General features: G+C 37.0%; 1 protein-coding gene across 1 annotated transcript in view; it reads left to right on the top strand.

Annotated features, from left to right (window-relative positions):
• LOC149559504 (centromere protein O) overlaps positions 1-19,999 on the top strand; it is a 182,057-nt gene that overhangs the window by 27,800 nt on the left and 134,258 nt on the right. Inside the window, exon 5 of the mRNA XM_089833413.1 lies at positions 18,878-18,948. Coding sequence (XP_089689539.1) covers positions 18,878-18,948 — 71 coding nt within the window. The remainder of the gene's footprint in view (positions 1-18,877; positions 18,949-19,999) is intronic.

The following is a 19,999-nucleotide window of genomic DNA, read 5'->3' as shown; positions in this document are numbered from 1 at the left end:
ATCCCAAGGCTCCCTGCAATGAAAACAAAGCTTCTTCTTCCTGAGATCATTAAGTGTCTCATTGTCCAACCTCTTACTTTCCTTCTTATGTGGCTGATCCTCTCTGTGAAAAGGTTTACTGTCCTTATCTTTCCTCGAAGGGAAACTCTTTGCCTGGAATTTATTTTTAGAAGCTGAAGAGGAATCCATGTCACGAGCTTTCTTAATGGCTTCCTACAAAGTGGGAGGGTTGAGAGCTTTAATCCACCCTCTCAACGGATCAGCTAACCCATCCATAAATAGAATCAGTATCCTCCGTTCAGATACATCTGTTACTAACACTGCAAGTTTCTAGAATTCTGAAATGTATGTTTCCAATGATCCCCATTGTTTAAGTTGAGCTAACTCCTTGAAATGGAGTTCTGGATCCTTCCTATCAAAACGTTCAATCAGTCTCTCCGTAAACTCCACATATGAGGTAATGTGTGCATGACCCATAGTGACCATACCATGATGCCACCACTCGTGTGCTAACCCATCCAGATGAATTGCTGCATACTTAATAGCTTCTTCCTCAGGCATAGGTTTCAATTGAAAGTATATATCAAGCTTTTGAACCCAAGCTCTTGTTGTAGACTTCCCCGAGCCATCATAATATGGTAACTGAAGTTTCCCTACTTTCTTCCGTAGCTCATAGCTCTGGTTCCTGTCATGTCCACGTGGCATATGTTTCATCCGCACATCCATATACTCCCTAAAGGTAATTGCAGCAGTAAAATCTGGACCTCCGGCCTCCCAATCTCTTCTCAACTAGTCTTGTATATCAGTGATCTAGGGCTCTGGTACGGGCTGCTCTGGGGCTCTAGGACGAAATGTGGGAATCATGGGCCTTGAACTCACTATCCTAGCTTGCTGGGGTGCATGACTGGAATTGTTCCCAACTTGTTCACCTCCATTATGTGTCCCATCCTGATTGTTCCCATTCTGATTGTTACCATTTTGATTATTACCATTCTAATTATTTCCTCCACCCATGTTAGCATTCAACCCCATTTGACGAGCCATTATCTGCATCATAAGCTCCATTCTCTGATTTTGTTCCTGCGCCCTCAGTTCTACTAATCGCTCCTGTGCCAAGGTCTCTAATAACTGTAAGAATCTTTCCTCTCCAGGATCCCGAGCATTCCTGTCTCCCATATTGCCACCTTGATCAAAGAATATCTCCTCTGTGTCTGTATGACTGGATTCTATGTCCACCTGCACGGATGAACTAGGTTGTTTGCTCTGCAGGTCTGAAATCCTATGTTGTCTTGCTTTGGTATTGCGGAAATTATAAGGCCCCTGTCGCATGCTCAAACATAAATGCTCTGATTCTAGTGTTTTGACATTTCATCAAACACTTTCCCCTCTATCTGGCTGTTCTAAATTCCCTATAAGACCTCCACAGGATGGCAGGACTTATAGCTCTGATACCACTGTAATAACCCTCCTCAAATCTGCCCTCAAAAAAAACTAATGAAAGCTCAAGGAATTTCATCAAACAATTCACATGCAAGGAACGTATGACTGATATAGTATTTCAGCTAGCTTCAAATGACTTTTTCTTCAATTTGCATCAATGAGAATCTTGTGCTAGAAGACTACAATGGACTACACATTGACCTAACATGAGTGTGCTACTAATTTTGACAATGTTCAGTGCATATATATGATCTAAGCATGCGAAATGAACACCTACAGCGAACTGACATTTTTACAAATAGTTGGTATGCAAACTAACTAGCTGATAAATAATGATATTAAATTGCTTAAATGACACCAACAACTATTATCTTCTTAATTGCAATGAAAATTACAATGCTCATGAAATATGGCCAACACTTTGGCATTTACATGGATTACAAAATGATAATGCTGGTATAATGCACACTTACACCTGAAAGCTTATAACACCCTAAAAAACAATACTAACAAAAGAACCTGGTTGTAGATGGCCGTAATAATTTCCTTCAATGCTGCCCCTTTTGCTTTGCTTTTTTCGAACTGCTTTTTCGGCCTGCTTTTTTCGATTTTGCTTTTTCGGACTGCTTTTTCGTATCCGCTTTTTCAGCTTGCTTTTTTAGTTCCGCTTTTTCGTATTTGCTTTTTCGGATTGCTACTATGTTGAATCTCAAGACCATATCTTTTAATGGCGTCAAGATTTCCAGCTTGAAGGGATTTCGTCCTTCAAACTATAGAGACATAATTTTCAGAAAATTCTCCAATTTCTTTGATATTTCCAAGCATGAATAAATGAGAGCTATCCTTTTTCTTTTAATCCCTTCTTCACTTGCTCCATGCTTCCGTCTTGCCAATGTGGGATAATACATTACTTTTAATATTACTTCTTTTTTTCTTTTAACAAAGTCCATGTATGTACTCAAAAGGGGGACTCTTGATTTTTATAAAGTGACTTTATGAAACATTATAATATTTAATTTAAATAGTCACTTTACCGTTGTAACTCCAAACATTAAAATAATATACCAAATAAACTCGAAATTCCACATATAATAGCTCATCAGAAAGAGCCCAACAAAACGCATCTCATCCTGTCACTGAAAATTGAAGGCACTGCATCCCCCTATTGGCTTACTAAAAATAGTAAGTCTTTCTGAAAACCCAACAAACGAAGTCCGTTTGGCCTGTAATTAAATTTGACTAGGCCAAATAACCTCAGGATCCCTTTTGAAGTCTTGGTTAGCCCTCGGGACCATACAAGAATGGGCTAATGACAACATACCTCCAAACTGGCTAAGTGGGGAACATTACAGGAGAGGACATATTGCATCCATCATTAGTTGAGAGAGCAGCAAAAAAAGAGGTAGAAAATCAAATTTAAGTGCAGTGGGTTGGTGCTCGCGAAGACAAGTAGTGGGAGTTGGTGCTTCCAATAGGTCGGTGCCTATGAAGTGCGGGAGTTGGTACTTCTAGTAATCAGTGCTGATAAACATAGAGGATGCAGCCTCTAGTAGGTTGGTGCGTCTGAATCATTGTAAAAAGAAAAAGTTTATAGAGAGCAATTATTTTGCTGTGGGTTTTTCCCACATTGGGTTTCCACGTAAATCGTTCTGTCACCGTGTTCATGTGCACAATTGTTTATTTCAGTATTTGAAGTTATTGTGTGGATAGAAGTTTTAAATTGAAAAGTTGTTATTATACTTATTCACCTCCCCCCCTCTCAATATAATCGTTTGCTCTTCAGAATATAAATGATCTGCCATAATCCTCGTCATCATATTTTCTGTTCAAAGATTACTGACGTTAATGAAGTTGCTTCCTAATGATTTTCTGACTTGTATAACCAATCAATGTTCCTATATTGTCAATGTGTTCGGTCTGGTCAAACATGTGTGGTTGGCATATTAAGTCAAAAGAAAATATATCCTATCCTTCATGCACATAAGATGCCGAAAGGCAACCTAGTCGGTACATACAATTTTCATGCTGCCTTGTCCTCTTTTGTCTCGTCCAACATTGATATATTTGTCATTATTAATGACTCGCTGTCTTTTGTGTTGCTTACATGATATCTGTGAATTCTCTATTAATTAAAGCCATCTTCAAGGAAGTCGAACATATTCAGTAATAAAATTTTCTGACATAATAATAGTAAGATTTGTCTTTAATGAAGTTGACTATGCTTTTTAATTATTGTTGCTTAGATACTTGTCGCTTCATTAATATGGACATGTTGCCGTCTATTTCATACCATCATTGTCTTATTTTGTGTTATCATTGTTCTATATATCTGTCATCTTGCATTTCTTGAACCAATATTATCGGTATTCTCACAGTGCCAGGGAATCAAAGCACATAGAAATTGGTTTTGTGCTTGGAAATTGAGCTTTTCTATTCTGAAGTCGGGCTTTCATTTTCTCAGATACTTCAAAGCTTTATGACCAGCATCTTGTGCTTTCCTCCTTAGTCTGGTTAGTGTATATACATTATAGAGAAATCTTTAGAAAGGTGTTTAGGGATGACCACAAGATTTGGAATGATCTTTAATTTATTTAGCTTGAAGAATGATCTTCATAAATAACAAATCCTTAATTTTAATTGAATCGGAGTTTCTTACTCTATCCATGGTATTGAACAAGTTGGTTGATGATTGGCTTCATTGAGTTTTTCTTGCTATAGAAAGTGTGACTATGCTCTTAGTCACTATATCAGTTGTGATGCAGGAGCATCCATTAGTGCTAGGGCAATCCTGTATGACCCAAAAATATGTTTAGGGATAGTTTTTGTATAGTATGTTTGCATTTCAGGATACCCATTTGGGCAAAATAGAAATTTTCAGCTCTCAAATTTTCATTATTACTTTCCGAGTTAGTATTTTGGTGCACCTTACGGTACGTGCAAATGCAAAAAAAAGCAATAATTTGTAAAAGAGCCATAATTATGACGAATAAGAGGGTGTAAGTTGGAGGGAAGGATGTAATTGAAATTCATGCCCTTCAGAAAAAGAACTAGATTAGAAGGATTCACGGTTTGAAAGTTGTTGCAGTTTTAAGTTGCTTGGAGACCTCCTAGAAACACGTTGGAGCTAGATTTGAGGCACTAAATAGCCTCGTACGATCGTGAAAAATGGGAGGCGGCCCAAGGTTGTTCAGAAGGCTATAGAGCGCTCAGAGAGCTTTCTAGAAACTTAAATGTTTCGTAATCAGAGTCTGGGATCAAAAGTTATGCCTCTCGGAAGTTGGACCATTTTTTTTGGAAGCTTCTATTTTTGCACTGACTTCTAATTTGAATTCTAGAACCTTTGTTTTGGGGCTGACCACCAAATGTCTAAATGTAAATTGTATTCATAACCTTGAACCTAAGACAAGCTACTTAAGGTCCATTGTGGAGGTGTAAAGGTAGTTTCTGGTGGAGTTTGGGAGAAGGTACTGTGAGAAGAGTTTTTGTCTAGAATCTGATAGTATTGTACTCCATAGGGCATCTAGTTGAGTCTGTTTTTACTATAATGCAAGTAGTAGCTTTTCATTTCAAATAATATAAGTTTCCTTTTTTTTGTGTTCATTTTCTCTCAAATTGTGCCCTCATCAAGTGGTATTAGAGTAGGAGTTCCTGAATGTGTAGACTGTGAGGCAGTTTACACTAGGAATGTGGTTGTGGGTTGTGAAAAAGTTATAAAATTGCCTCCATGAAGGGATCGTGGTGGAAGAGTTGGAGCTGGAGGAGTGCCACTTGAGCTTAGAGTCCTCTAGAGACAGGTGCAAGCATTGCAAGAAGAGATTGGTAGAGGGATGAATCTTGCCATTAGAGATGGAAGTGAGGTTGAAGTCAAAGAGGAAGGAAATGTTGATCAGGAAGGGGAAGGCGAAGTACTGAACTGAGAGGAGGAAAGGCTTTTCAGGGCCCTTTCCAAGATTGAAAAAAGACCTAAGATTGAGGTCCCCACATTTTTGGAAAATCTTAACCTAGAGAAGTTGATCGATTGGATCAATGATTTAGAGGAATATGATAAAGATATTGAGGATCCTAATAGGTTCAAGTTTGCAAAGGCCAAATTGAAGGGTCATGTAAAAATTTGGTGGTAGGAGATTCAATTCGAGCGGAATAGAAGAGGAAAAGAGAAAATCACAAGGTGGGATCACATGGTGGACAAACTAAAGAAGCAGTTTATTCCTGTTGACTATGAGCTTGATTTGTTCAAGAAATCACAACAGTTAAAGCAAGCGAGAAAATCTATCCAAGAATATACAGATGAGTTCTACCGAGTCCTTATGGGGACAAGACATGCAAAAGCTAATGAGGAGGAGTTCGCCCATACCTTAATGGGTTCAGGAGGAGCCAAGTCTAGTTAGAATGAGCAACATTGAAGAGACATACCAATTTGCCTAGAGAGTTGAGGAGGAGCTAACCAAGAGGTTTGATTGAAAGAAAAGAGGGCGAGCACAAGGAGGAAGGGGTGGTGGTAGGTCTTTTGGAGGCCGAAATGAGGACCCAAAGAAAAATGAAGATGTAGGTACCAACTAAGATTAGAGGAATGAGCATTTCAACTGTTCTTGTGATCAAAATTATGGAGACCAACGAGGAAGAGCAAGAGGAGGCTTCCGTGGAACAGGTTTTCACACTGGAGAAGAAGGCCATTGAGCTAATGAATGCCCTCAATGCCAAGGAAGGACAAACAGGAGAGTTGAAGGCTAGGCAAGCGTTGCACACGTGGATAAGATGCCAAGTCATCACATTTAGAGGATGCAGAAAGTGGAGAAGTCCTATTTAACAGGAGAGACTTGTTGAGTGGTGAGAATGAACCTGGACAAAGGAGGAGTTTGTTCCGTACTAGGTGCAAGTGTGAGGGTAAATGTTGTGATGCGATTATCGATGGTGGGAGTACTGACAATTTGGTGTTAGAGGAGATGGTTACAAAATTAAAGCTCAAAAGGGAGAAACACCCACATCCATACCAGATTGCCCGAGTGCAGGATGACCATAAGGCCCTAGTCAGTGAATAGTGCTTGGTGAAGTTCAAGATTGGAAGCTACCACAATGAGGTACAGTGTGACATAATTCCAGTGGATGCATGTCATATGTTTTTGGGAAGGTTGTGGCAGTACGACAAACATGTTATACACAATGGTCATACCAACACATATTCCTAGACGAAGAATGGAGTTCGTCACAAGTTCAATCCCCTAATGAAGGAAGAAGAAAAGGTATGTGGTAGTGCTGGCGTATGTCTTGCTGATGGAAGAAAATTTTTGTATGGTATGAAACATCAATGCTTGTGTTTGATGGCAATACTTCTTCATCTCTTCCAACTCTCTTGCTTTCTTTATCTCCCTCCCTTTTGACATCAATGGCAAAGGGATGCTGATCTAAATGCATGCTTCATTATCAAATACATATGGATATATAGCTCCCCCTTTAAAGGTTCTCTGATACTCCCCCTAAGAAGGATTCTTCAATGATTCTGCATGCTCAAGCATTGCCATTAATGCATGTAATGTTCCTCTTGTAATCTTTGACATCAATGCAATCAACTTTCCATCTTCAAGACATTAACTATCTCATTCTTATCTCCAAGGGATTAGTAGACATCTCATATGTATATCTCCCTGAACTTATGCATCTCCTCTTAACTTGGAGGTGTCTAAGCTGCAAGTAGCACTTGCTTTTGTTTCTCCTTTTCTTATAGTTATCTTCCTTCTCCAAACTTTTGTAGTTCTTCTTTCTCCATACAAATATAAGTTCTTCTTGTTTGTTCTTTGTAGATTTTTTCTTATATTCTTTAGGTGATTCTATGAGTACATATCTGTAGTATCGTGCTAAGTGCCCATAATGATTTCTATTTCTCCTTCCATTTTGTGTTCTACATTCTCTCGCTTTGTGAACGAAATAATTGCATGAGTAACAACGTCATAGTAATGTTGGTGTTTAGATGTATGCTCTTGTCTTGGAGGAAAGGCTTTTCTGATTTTGTCCTTCTTTCTATCTTCGTCTCTGATACGGTTTATTAACACTTAGACATATCTTTCAAGTTCTTCCTCTTTCTTAGACGAGTTTTCCATGCTACTTCCTTCTTTGATGAATCCTTTGAATGTACAATCGTGTTTCTTTGAACTTTTATCATAACCTACCCCTGTCTTACTGGAAGATGGCCTTTGGCTGTCCTCTAATTTGGCATAATCTGCTTCTTATGCATTTAAATTTCTTATCATCTCATCCTAAAATTGTCAGGCTTATTCTAATTGTTCTTTCAAAGTTTCGATTACTTTGCTCAATTCCTTTTGGGATGTATGTAGTTTTTGAATTTGTGTTTTCAGTTTTGGATTCTTCTTAAAATTTCCATTTGCTTTGTAAGCATAATGAAGTTCTTCCATGATATCAACGTCATCTTCCTTGCTGTAGGCAACTTCTTGATTTGAGATTTCTTTTGTACTTGATTCATTGTCTGCTTCAATCATTTCTTTTCCATCATTCACAATGTCATCTTGATTTGCCACATCATCATTTTTTGTTGCCATGTGTATTCCTAGTGCCACCACATCACATATTTTAGCTTCCATATTATCACATTTATTCGATTCTATAATGTCAATACAATCATCATTGCATATATAGTCAACTCCTCTCTCAAAGAATTCATTATTGATTACTTCATTTCTAGTATTTTGTGCATTGTTATTAATACTCTTCTTCAACTTTCCTTTTCTCTTATTTCTTTTTCACTTTTCCCATGTGTGATCACTAGATATACCTTCATGTTGTTAGGTTTTATAGAAGGAACCGACTCTAATACCAATTGAAGAGCACACGATTGTACTGAGAGGGGGTGGGGTGAATCGGTATAATAGCAACTTTGCCAATTTAAAACTTTTCCAGTGAGGTTGGTGCTTGCGAAGTGCGGGAGTTGGAGCTTCTAATGAGTTAGTGCTCATAAACATAGGGGCTGGAGCCTCTAGTAGGTGTAAAAGAACAAGTTTATATAAAAAAGCAATTATTTACCGTGGTTTTCTTCCGCATTGGGTTTCCATGTAAAACATTGTGTTATTCTGTTCATGTGCATAATTGTTTATTTCAGTATTTGAAGTTATTGTTTAGATAGAAGTTTTAAAATGGAAAAGTTGTTATTATACTGATTCACCTCCCTTCTTAGTGTAATTGTATGCTCTTTAGTGTTATGCTTTAATTCTTAGAGCAAAGAAAGAAGGTAGTAGAGAAGTTCCAGTAGAGGTTTTAGGTCTGTTAAATGAGTTTGAAGATATTGTATCTCATAATGTCCTTGAGTAGTTGTCACTAGTAAGGCGAATCAGTCATCAAATAGATATAGTCCCTAGAGCCTGCTTGTTTAACAAGGCTTCTCATAAGGTGATTCCTAGTGAGATTGAGGAGTTGAATAGACAAGTTCAGGATCTGTTAAGGAGAGGTCTGATTCGAGAGAGCCTAAGTTCATGTGCACTACCCATAGTACTAGCACCAAAGAAGAATGAAGACTGAAGGATGTGTACAAATGCTAGGGCCATAAACAAGAGAACCATCAAATACAAGTTTCCCTTGTCAAGGATGGATGATCTTATGGCTTGCTTGAGTGGAGCTTAGTACTTCACAAAGATAGACCACAAGAGTGGCTATCACCAGATACAAATGAGAGAGGGTGATGAATGTAAGTTTGCATTAATGACCAAGGAGGGTCTGTATGAGTGGGGTTAGTCATACCTTTTGGACTAACCAATGCACTGAGCGCCTTCATGTGACTGATGAATGAGTTACTATAGAAATTTATGGGAAAATTTGTTATTGTTCATTTAGGTGATATTTTGTTTTTAAATAAGTCTCTAAATGATCATTTGTTGCATATTCATAGAGTCTTTGAGAAGCTAAGGGAAGAGAAACTTTTTACTAATTTGAAGAGATGTAGCTTTGTCAAAAGGGAGATAGTCTATTTGGGGTTTGTTGTCTCATTTGATGGTCTCAAAATGGACTTAGAGAAGGTGAAGGTCATCCTAGAATGGCCTACCCCAAGATCTGCCATTGAGGTGAGGTCTTTTTTTGGTTTATCTATTTTCTACCGCAAATTCATTAGAAATTTCTGTAGTATCTGTGCACCCCTAATTGAGACAATGAGGGGGGATAGAAAAGAGTTCAAGTGGACTGTAGGAGCTGCAGGGAGTTTTGAGTTGCTAAAGAAGAGGGTGACAGAGCAGCCTGTGTTAGCCCTCCCTGATTTCAACGAAGTGTTCCAGGTGGATTGTGATGCTAGTGGTAGTGTCACTGGAGCTATATTGAGCCAAGAAGGTAAACCTGTTGCATATTTTAGTAAGAAATTAAATGATGCAAAGAAGTATTCTACTTATGGTTGGGAGTTTTATGCAATAGTTCAGGCATTAAAGAAATAGAGGCATTATTTGTTGCCAAAAGGATTTGTTTTGTATATTGATCATCAGGCACTATAATACCTAAATAGCCAGGGTAAATTAAATCAGAGGCACTTGTAATGGGTAGAGTTCTTGTAGAGCTATACATTTGTATCAAAGCATGGAAGTGGACGATCTAATAGGGTTGTAGATGCATTAAGTAGGAGACCAATATTATTGACAGAAATGTAGGTTGAGGTGGTTGGGTTTCATGAACTCAAGACTTTGTACCTAGAGGATCCTGACTTTGTAGAGGTTTGGAAGGCTTGCAAGGAACCTGTTACTCTAGATAGGACAAGTGGCTACACTACATGATCCAAGATGGTATGTTATTCACAGGAAGTTAGCTGTGCATTCCAAGGAGTTCCATGAGGGAGAACTTGATCAAAGAGAAACATAATGGAGGAATGCCATGACACTTTGGTTGAGATAAGACCATTGCCATTGTTAGCAAACATTATTTTCAGCTTCAATTGTCACAAGATGTGAAGAAGTTTGTGTAGAGTTGTTGAGTGTGTGAGACACCTAAAGGATTTCAAGACCCTGGGAAGACATAAGTATGGATTTCGTTTTTGGTTTGTCAAGAACACAAAGGGGCAATGATTTAGTATTAGTGGTGGTTGACAAGTTTTCAAAGATGACTCATTTCATTCCTTGCCACAAGGCCCATGATGCAGTTGACATTACAAATTTGATTTTCAGAGAGGTGGTGAGGTTACATGGTCTTCCAAAGAGTATAGTTTCAGACCGAGATACAAAGTTTGTTGGGTGTTTTTGGAGAACCCTTTGGAAGAAGTTGAAGATAGAGTTGAAGTTCAGTTCTCTACATCACCCAAAAATTGATGGGCAAACTGAAGTGGTGAATGGAAGTCTGAGTAATTTGCTGAGGTGTTTATTGATGGAATATTGTCATTGATGTCAAAGGATTCTACAAGCAAGACAAGAGTGTAAATGTAACCTTTATCAATGTCAAAGGATGATTATGTGAAGATGGCAAAAGTATGATTTGTGAAGAAGGATGAAGATGACTTAATAGATATTGTTTAGTGTATAAAGAAGCCAATGAAGAACATATAAAGAACATCGAGATGATGAACATATAAATATGCATATAAAGGAATTGATTTGTTTGAAAACTACAACCATGAACAATATATCCATGATATCCATGATACAACAAAGGAATCAAACAAATATCAAACCAATCTAACCATGAAACATGGATACACTCAGCAATGAAAACTACATGGATCTGAAGCATAGGTACTAAGATACAGAGGAAGATGGAATCCATAGAATCTTCAGAACTACAAAGTCTTCAGCCATTATGTATTGAATTTCCTAATCAAAGACGAGTTTACAGAGCAATGCAACAAATCACAAATCAGTATCAGGATGATATCATACACAGCGATGGTCAATTCAGAGTAGCATTCCAATATAGCAATTTAAAAGGCTTAATGGAATACATAAAGATAACTATGCATCAGAGATTATGCGGCCAATATATGGAGATTTTCAGCAGTGAATAAATGACAATTTCCAACATGTGATTAATGAATATATTCAGAGAAAGTAAATTATAAGTTTCTTGGAAGTCAACCAAGCCTGATATATCACATGAGCCTACATATTGCCTAGACAGAGATGAGTCATAGTGGAGTTCGATATCACAAAGACGACATATTCAGCAAAGATATTTGATGACATATTGAAGACTGAATGGTCAAGGTTAACAATCAGTGATAAATCAAGTTTATAATATATATGCTGACATAGATTAAAATAAAAAGCATTATGCATATACAAGCCATCGGAAAGCTAAACAGTGAGTAAAATGAACAGTGGCGATAATAGAAAGCGTTGGAAATTTAGATAAAATCTACATAGGAAGGTCTGAAGGAAACAACACCAACAATTGGATGTTGTAATTACACGAAGTTTTGATAAGCACGATGGATGACAAACAAAAATCAGCACGGTAAGTAAACAACAATGTGGACATCCTCCTTCACATATTCATACTCAGAATAATCAGACAACTATGAGCCACGTAGATGAGAAAGAGAGCATTGATGAATGCTGACAACCATGAAATGGTCTGCAATGCTATAACAAATCTGAAGACATATCATAACACGTCTGCACAGAGGAGGATGGTAGTGTAAGGAAAACGACATGCTTAGACATCAATGCAATATAGTGACAATTGTAAGCTTGAAGAAGTGTAGTCAGCGATAAAATTTCACAGCTGCAAACAGTTCTAAGGACAAAAGTATGTACAGGCAGCAGTGATAATGATCTGTTTTGATAAGTCAATAGAAAGCTCACAGCATGATGTGCGATGGAGATGTGATTTCCTAAATAGGACAGCATGGAAGTCAAAATTGGTGGTATCTGAAGACTGTAATATCACCTACGAATATTAGACCCAGCTTTTTCCTCAAATTGTTTCAGATTCATAAACAGAAATTTATATCATAATTTCCAGCAAATAACCAGTTATAACCAGCACCATAAATCTATGTATAACCAGCAAATGTCCATTTCAAAAACTCCAGCATTCGTTATTGCATTATACATCAGCAATACAATAACATGGATAATGACTAATTCCAATCTTAAAACAGAAATATAGTCAGATTGGAAACACTGAAACTAGAATACAATGTAAGCACAAGTGAGACACCTGAAATGACGTCTCCAATATGATGGGTTTTCATGCACTGTCTTCCCGCTTGTGGGTTTCCGTTCTCCAAGCGGCTAAAGCCGAAGTTTCCCAATTTTCTCCAAGAGAAATCTCAAAACAATTCCATATCATAAAACATATTTTCAAATGAATGAGGTTCTCTCCTTTTAATCCTCAAAGCTGTGACTCTTCAACTACCTTCCTGTCTTTTTGTCTTATCCCTCCTTGTCACTTTTAAGCCCACTTTATAATATTAAATTGACCTTTTATCAATTTAATTTATGCTCTCATAGTCAATTTTAATATTATATGAATGTCTTAAAGTTTCCTAATGTCCCCGAAAGGGGGACATTACAAAATCGAGGACAGTATTGGATGAGCACCAAGAAAACTATAAAAAATAAATACCATTGACGGCAAACAAGGAAAGATTTAGCGTCAAAAAACAATATTTTGGAGTTGAAACAAATTGGATGGAAGACAACAATCAATTACGTAAGTTCCATGTTCTGTCTTATTCGGTAAAGCAAATAATACACATGATTAAATTTTAAGGTATGAAGTGAATAATGAAATGAATTAAAGAAAGGGCACATTGATTGGAAATGAAAAGCTACGTCTTTTCTGTTTGGAAGATATAAAATAAATAAAAATAAGTCATTGTAAACAAGTGAGAAAAGAGAAGTAAGTATAAAAAGAATATATCTCAGAATTATGAGAAGAAAATTTGAGAATGAAAAACAAAGTGTAAAGCTGGAAATTAAAGAAGTGTATTGTAAGAAGACTTAGAACTGATAATAGAATAATAGAAGAAATATATAATCAGATTTGTAATCTGATATATTTGTTCATATAGAAGGAATATGAAAGTAAATGAGAAGAATATGTGAGTTAGTAAAGCAGAGTGCGAAGAAGAAATCAAATTAAAGAGAGGTATATGTATGCTGAAGTTGAATTCATATAGAAATAAATACCGGATTGAGAAGAGAAATTTGTGCAATTAAAATATCCATCATCAGTTGAGTAAGCAACATCGTTGGGTGGAAGAACAATTTGTGTGTATTGGGTCAGTGCTCACGAAAACAATAGTGGGGGTTGGTGCTTCTAGTAGGTCGGTGCGTGCGAAGTATGGGAATTGGAGCTTCTAATGGGTCAGTGCTCATAAACATAGGTGTCGAAGCCTACAAATTATTGTAAAAGAACAAAGTTTATATAAAAGCATTTATTTGACGTGGTTTTCTCCCACATTGGGTTTCCACATAAATCTTGTGTCAGTGTGTTCATGTGTATAATTATTGATTTCAACATTTAAAGTTAAAGCAATTCTTTGGATAAAAAGTTTAAAAAATGACAAAATTATTATTATGCTGATGAACCCCCCCCAATCTTAGTATAATTGTGTGCTTTTCATTTAGTAGGTCATAAGCCTAAGGGATGGGATTTGATGCTATCATAAGCATATTGGTAGGTCACCATTCCAAATTGGTTAATGAGAGTAGTCCAAGGACTACACCAGAATTGAGAAAGATAGAGCAAGGAAGCAAGATTAGTGCTGAAGCAAAGGACTTTGCTGAACATGTCAAGAACCTACACAAGGAAGTGTTGGGCTTATCACCAGCATGAACATGCAGTTTAAGGCTTGGGAATATCAAAAGAGGGGGCATAAGGAGTTCCAAGTTGGGGATCAAGTGATGGTGTACTTCAAAAAAGAACGGTTTCCAGTGACACCTACAACAAGCTAAAGATGAAGAAATTTGGTCCTTGCAAGATTTTGAAGAAACATGATTCAGGGAATGCATATGAGGTGGAGTTTCCAAATGGAATCCATATTTCCCCTATTTTCAATATTGTAGATTTAACAAAGTATCATGAAGATGGTATAGAGGAAAAACCGATATTCGAGCAATGTCCAATCCCTACTTTTGAGAGGGAGGAGATTGAAAAATTCCTGGATAGTCATATGCGAAGGAGTACTAGAAACAGGCTGTATAGGGAATATCTTGTGAAGTGGAAAGGACAACCCGTGGAAGACTCAACTTGGTTATCTAAGGTAGAGGTTGACTGCTTGAGTTTTCCTCAACCAGTTGAGACATGATAGGGTCACTTCTCAAATTACCCTGGGTGACATAGTGTAAGGCCGAGTGAACCCCCAATAGAGATGACCAAGCCTCCAGCAACTAACCACACAACAGTAACACAATAGAATACAAGATCTAATAACAAATCCAACTCTTTATTTCATAATCAATTGATTGCATGCAATCTGTCGGGCTGTAAGGCCTTCTTGGTTATAGCCAATACAAAGCAATTGCACTATCAGTTCTGTAAGATCTCACAAGATCCAACCAACCCTAGTTAGCCAAGATTTGCAACAACACAAAAATTTGGTAGAAACACCAAGAAAGATTTAAACTTGTGCTCGCAAGCCACCAAGCAATCTTCTTGTTTCCTAAGCCCACTCTCAGCTACTAGCTCTGCTACACTTCGCTCCTCTCAACTACTCCATTCCATCTGACTTCGAACTTCTGCCTCTCAACTTTCTTTTCCTACAATAGTACCCAAACCCTCCTTTTATACTTGCATGGTCCAAAGTTGGCCTGTTACAAATAGAATCATCTAGAACCCAAATAAACACATGCCTTAGTCAACTTACAAGAATCATTAAATGCACATAGGAGAAAGAACCAAGACCCTAAATAGGTCCTTACACATCCCACGATCACTTGCTACACAAATTAAATGCACCCGTTGGCTGATCAAATCTCTCAAGAACACCTAGTTGGTGAACGAAACCATTGAGCATCAACAATAACCACCAAGCACGCCAAGTATACAACGAGCATACCAAGCAAGCACATCCACCAAGCACCTTATTCACCAAGCACCAACAAACATAATTGAGTTCCTTCAATCAACGAGCTCCTCATGTGAAACTACAATCAAGAACTACCCCAGTAGTGATCGAGCATCACCTCCTTTCAACCGAGTTCACTAACTCTAAGGTCAAAAGCCACTCCAACATACAAGATTGCCCACTACTCCAGGATGCTCCTTCATACTGGGTGTTTGACGCAAGAACATCCAGTGGCAATGCTATATCACCCAAAAAATATGTTTAGGGATAGTTTTTGCTTGGTGTGTTTGTATTTTTGCAAATCCATTTTGGCAAAATAGAGATTCCAACTCTCAAATTTCCATTCTTACTTTTTTGGGTTAGTATTTTGGTGCACCTTAGGATACATGCAAACACAAAAAATGGGTTATTTTCTTATAGAGCCATATGAAGAATTAGAGGGTTTAAGTTGGAAGGAAGGTTGTCTTTGAAATTTCAAGCGCTCGAAAAAAAAAAAGATCAGGTCAAAAGGTTTCACGATTTGAAATTTATTGCAATTTTAAGTTGCTCAAAGACCTAGAATCATTTTGGAATCAGACTTGAGGCACTAAACGACCTAATACAGCCATGAAAAATGGAGGTTAGTCTTAGGTGGCTCATAAGGCTATAGAGCACTTAGGGAGCTTTTAGGAAATGTAAGTGGTTTGTCAATCAGAGTCCTGGATCAAAAGTTACGCCTCTCAAAAGTTGGACTACTTTTTCTAGATCCTTCTATTTTTGCAACAATTTCTAATTCGAATTCTAAAACCTCTATTTTGACGTCGGCCGCCAAATGTTAAAATTCCTAACCCTAAATCTAAGACGGGCTACTTAAGGCCCATTCTTGAGGCGTAAAGATAGTTTTTGGTGGAGTTTGGGAGAAGGTACTATGAGAAGGGGTTTTCTCCAGAATTTAATAATATTGTAGCCCATAGGGCATGTAGTTGAGTTTGGGAGAAGGTACTGTGAGAAGGGGATTTCTCCAAAAATTGATAAATTGTAGCCCATAGATCATGTAGTTGAGTCTATTTTTGCTGTAATGCATGTAGTAATTTCTCATTTCAAATAATATGTGTATTGCCCCCGTCATAAAATAAATAATAGATTAAAACTTTGTTTATGGGTTGATTGATTTAGCATTTCTCAAACCCATTTTTATTTTAATTATTTATGGGAGTTTGTCATGTCTTTTGTCGGCACATAGTTTCTCCCTCGACGAGGTATTTATGTCTATGAGGTTGACTTGTTTTGGCATGCGTTTTGGATTACTTTCTTTGTATTGCGAATTCCTGTTGGACTTCAGTATTGTTTTCCATTTGGGAAGTGGTAGATCTTCCCTACTTGGCTTTTCGTAGTTTAGGTGGGATTCAACCCTCACCCTATTCCGTTCTTTGTATTACTTTGCATGGACTTGACAAATCCGTGCGCCATCATTATATGCGAGTATAAATTCTTCGTTTGGTGTTAATTGCATAACTTTGTGATTTGGCGAATATCTTTGTTGACAAATATCTTGTGCAATTGGTGTTCTAATATTATTACTTTAATTGGGATTTGTCATTGATAAATTTCTCATAACACGACTTCCAAACCTCTACATACAAAGCTAAAGACTTCTTTTTGCATAACTCATTGTATAGACTTCTTTTTGCATAACTCATTGTATAGACCAGTAATATGACTCCACCGTACGACATCGTCCATCTACCTCTCCCATACCGCATGGCCCCTCGAGATTGACTCTGCATCACCATACGACAACTCCAGCTCCTCATCACCATACGACAACTCCAAAACCTCCCTACCTACTATACGGTTGGGTAATTACCGTACATACTCTCAGTGATGCAAATCTCTTGGGGTACGTACTATCAGTCACGCAAGTCTTGTCGGACAACATAATATTAGTCACGCTAGTCTCTCGGAGTAACATACTCTCAGTCACACGAGTCTCTCAAGGTAACATACCCTCAGTAACTCGAGTCTCTCAGGGTAACATACTCTCAATCACGCGAACCTCTCGGGGTTAGGAACATTACAATAAGTTTACTTTTTGTTGTATTCATGTCTCAAGTTGTGCCCTCATTAGATTGTTGCTATTAACATAAATTTGTTATAGTTATGATTATTGCTCTAGAAACAACATTCCTCTGTCACTGGTCATATATGGATGGAGCCAACAGTCATATAGAGATTGAGCTCACTACTTTATTAAGTTATTGTCGTTCTTCATTAGTTTATTGCTGCTTATAATAATTCTTATTTTATAATGCTGATTGACACTTTGACTCAATCACTGCTTATTTATACATTTGTTGCCTTATAATTCTTGTGTATGGTAGAGGAAGTTAAACAACATGCATCGTCCATATTCGATCTTCAACATCTCTTCACAATACTTGCTTCAATTTCAGTTACCATTATTGTAACATTCTTTGACATCAACTTATCTTGCTTATCCACTTTTTATGACGACATGCTATCAATCTTACTCATGTACCTTCACCGTCAATGTCTTCTTTAATGGTAGTCTTCTCATGATATCAATGAAAATACCATTTTCAATCCTTTGACATAAATGACATATTTCCAACACTATCTACTTAAATATGATCCAAATAGGGTCGAATGCTCAAAGAGAAGATCTATCAAAACAAATGTCATTACCTCAAGAAGATGCTTCCTTGATTCTTCCCTTACGTTGGTAATTTTTTGTTTTCTGGGTTTTAGTTGATGGTTGTATAAGACTTTTTAAATCCTATTTCTATTTCAGAACTCAACATCAAGGTTTCTTCTCATCTGGTTCCTTCTGAAGAATCTACGACAAATTTGGATGAACGGTATTGGATCATGCATTGTATTAGAATAATCTGTATTTACTTATTACTCATATCATATACTTAATATTTATCCATATAGTATTAGAATATACTCCAAGATTATTTCCATGCTCATCTCTTCTTCTGCATCCGACGATACTGCTCTGCATTGCTCATCTCCTGTAGGAAATTAATTTTAAGTTAGCATTCAATGAGAATGTAGGATGGTTCTCATCATAGCATTTTCAACATATATATCAATTTTTGAGTTTTTAGGTTTCTTGTGCCAAACTCGTGTAACTGCAAATGTTCATCAAGCAACCACAAATGAATTAGTTATTGGGCCATTGGCACATCCTAGCTTGTGACTTTTTTCACAGAAATTTGCTGGTTTAACATTTGATCTTGTTTGGACTTCGCATTGATATCCTTTCTATGGAAATTCATGTAATGCATATCGTCTTTAGTTATATTTCTGTTTTACAGAAGATACTATTACAAATACCTAAATCCTAATACATATGACTTTTTCAGGTATTCATGAAAATGTATATAAAGTTAAACTAACATAGATGAAAAATTCATGAAAGTAGCTGATAATTTTTGTTTGGAAAAGGGAAACCGGGAAAAGCCTGGAAGAGCGTCTACGGCAAGAATTTGAAACTGCAAGGATTGCAGAGACTCAGGGTTAGTTCCTATTTCTGTATTTGTGATCTTTGCTTTTGTCATGTAGCTATAGAAGACTTTTAGCTGCAAAAATGCCTAAGAGAGACAATTTTCTATAGGGTTTTCATATTCTTTAAGTATTTGCTACACTGTCAATAGTATGTTGTTTTTAAGTGCATAGTTGGTTTCAGTTTGTTTTGTGGTCTCAATGGAGCAAGATTGATTGTGTCTGGAAAACTTCACATGTTAATTGATGACTGAAAGTTTAATTTGTGTAATCATGCGATTTCTACACAATAGGCCATTGACAGATACAAAACTGCAAAACTATAATTTGGACAGTGAATTACTACCAGTATTTTTGTCTTTTTATTTGTCATTTTGAAATCATTGGTAGAAGCAGAATTATTTTAACCAGTATGTGGAAACATAATTGGTTCAATTGAGAAACCCAAAGAAACATTGGAGCACTGAGTAAATGTTCTGCTTTCATTTTGAGATGCTTCCTTTCTATATGATATGTGTATAAAGTCGCCATGGAACATGCTAAAGAAAATGGGCAGTGAGCAAAACAGTAAAGGAAGTTGACAATGACTAAATAACTAAAAAATTAGTTGAGAAAACTGGATAAACATTCAGGGAAACCAAATATACGAGGGAAGACAAAATAGTTGAGAAAATGAAGTCCACGTGCTGTCAAGCAACGTAATTTTGGTACAAAAGATTCAAAAGATTCGTTATCTAGATGCAAGCGGCGAAGTAAGTTATTGATTATGTTCTTGATCAAGGATCTTTTTTTATGTCTGTCATTGAGTTCAAGCCAACACAAATCCACACAGGCAAATACACATGTAAGCACAAATAATAAAATTATCACTGACCCATGGGGAAAGTGAATCCATGGTTCAGATGGGATATGGTGTTAATATTACATTATAAGGGTTGATCCTTCATAAGCATGATATCACTACGTGTTAGTGTTGGTATAGTAATGGTGTTGTACCTTGTTTATTATTCACCTCAGTCCTACTTCCACCCCAATTAAGCTTGACTAAGGACCACATATGAGTTT

Source organism: Cupressus sempervirens, chromosome 5, assembly GCF_028749045.1.
Source record: "Cupressus sempervirens isolate cs-2001-9-10 chromosome 5, ASM2874904v1, whole genome shotgun sequence".
In the NCBI taxonomy this organism is placed as follows: domain Eukaryota; kingdom Viridiplantae; phylum Streptophyta; class Pinopsida; order Cupressales; family Cupressaceae; genus Cupressus; species Cupressus sempervirens.
Note: the sequence above shows the minus strand (reverse complement) of the source record. Positions and strands in the feature narration are given on the sequence as shown.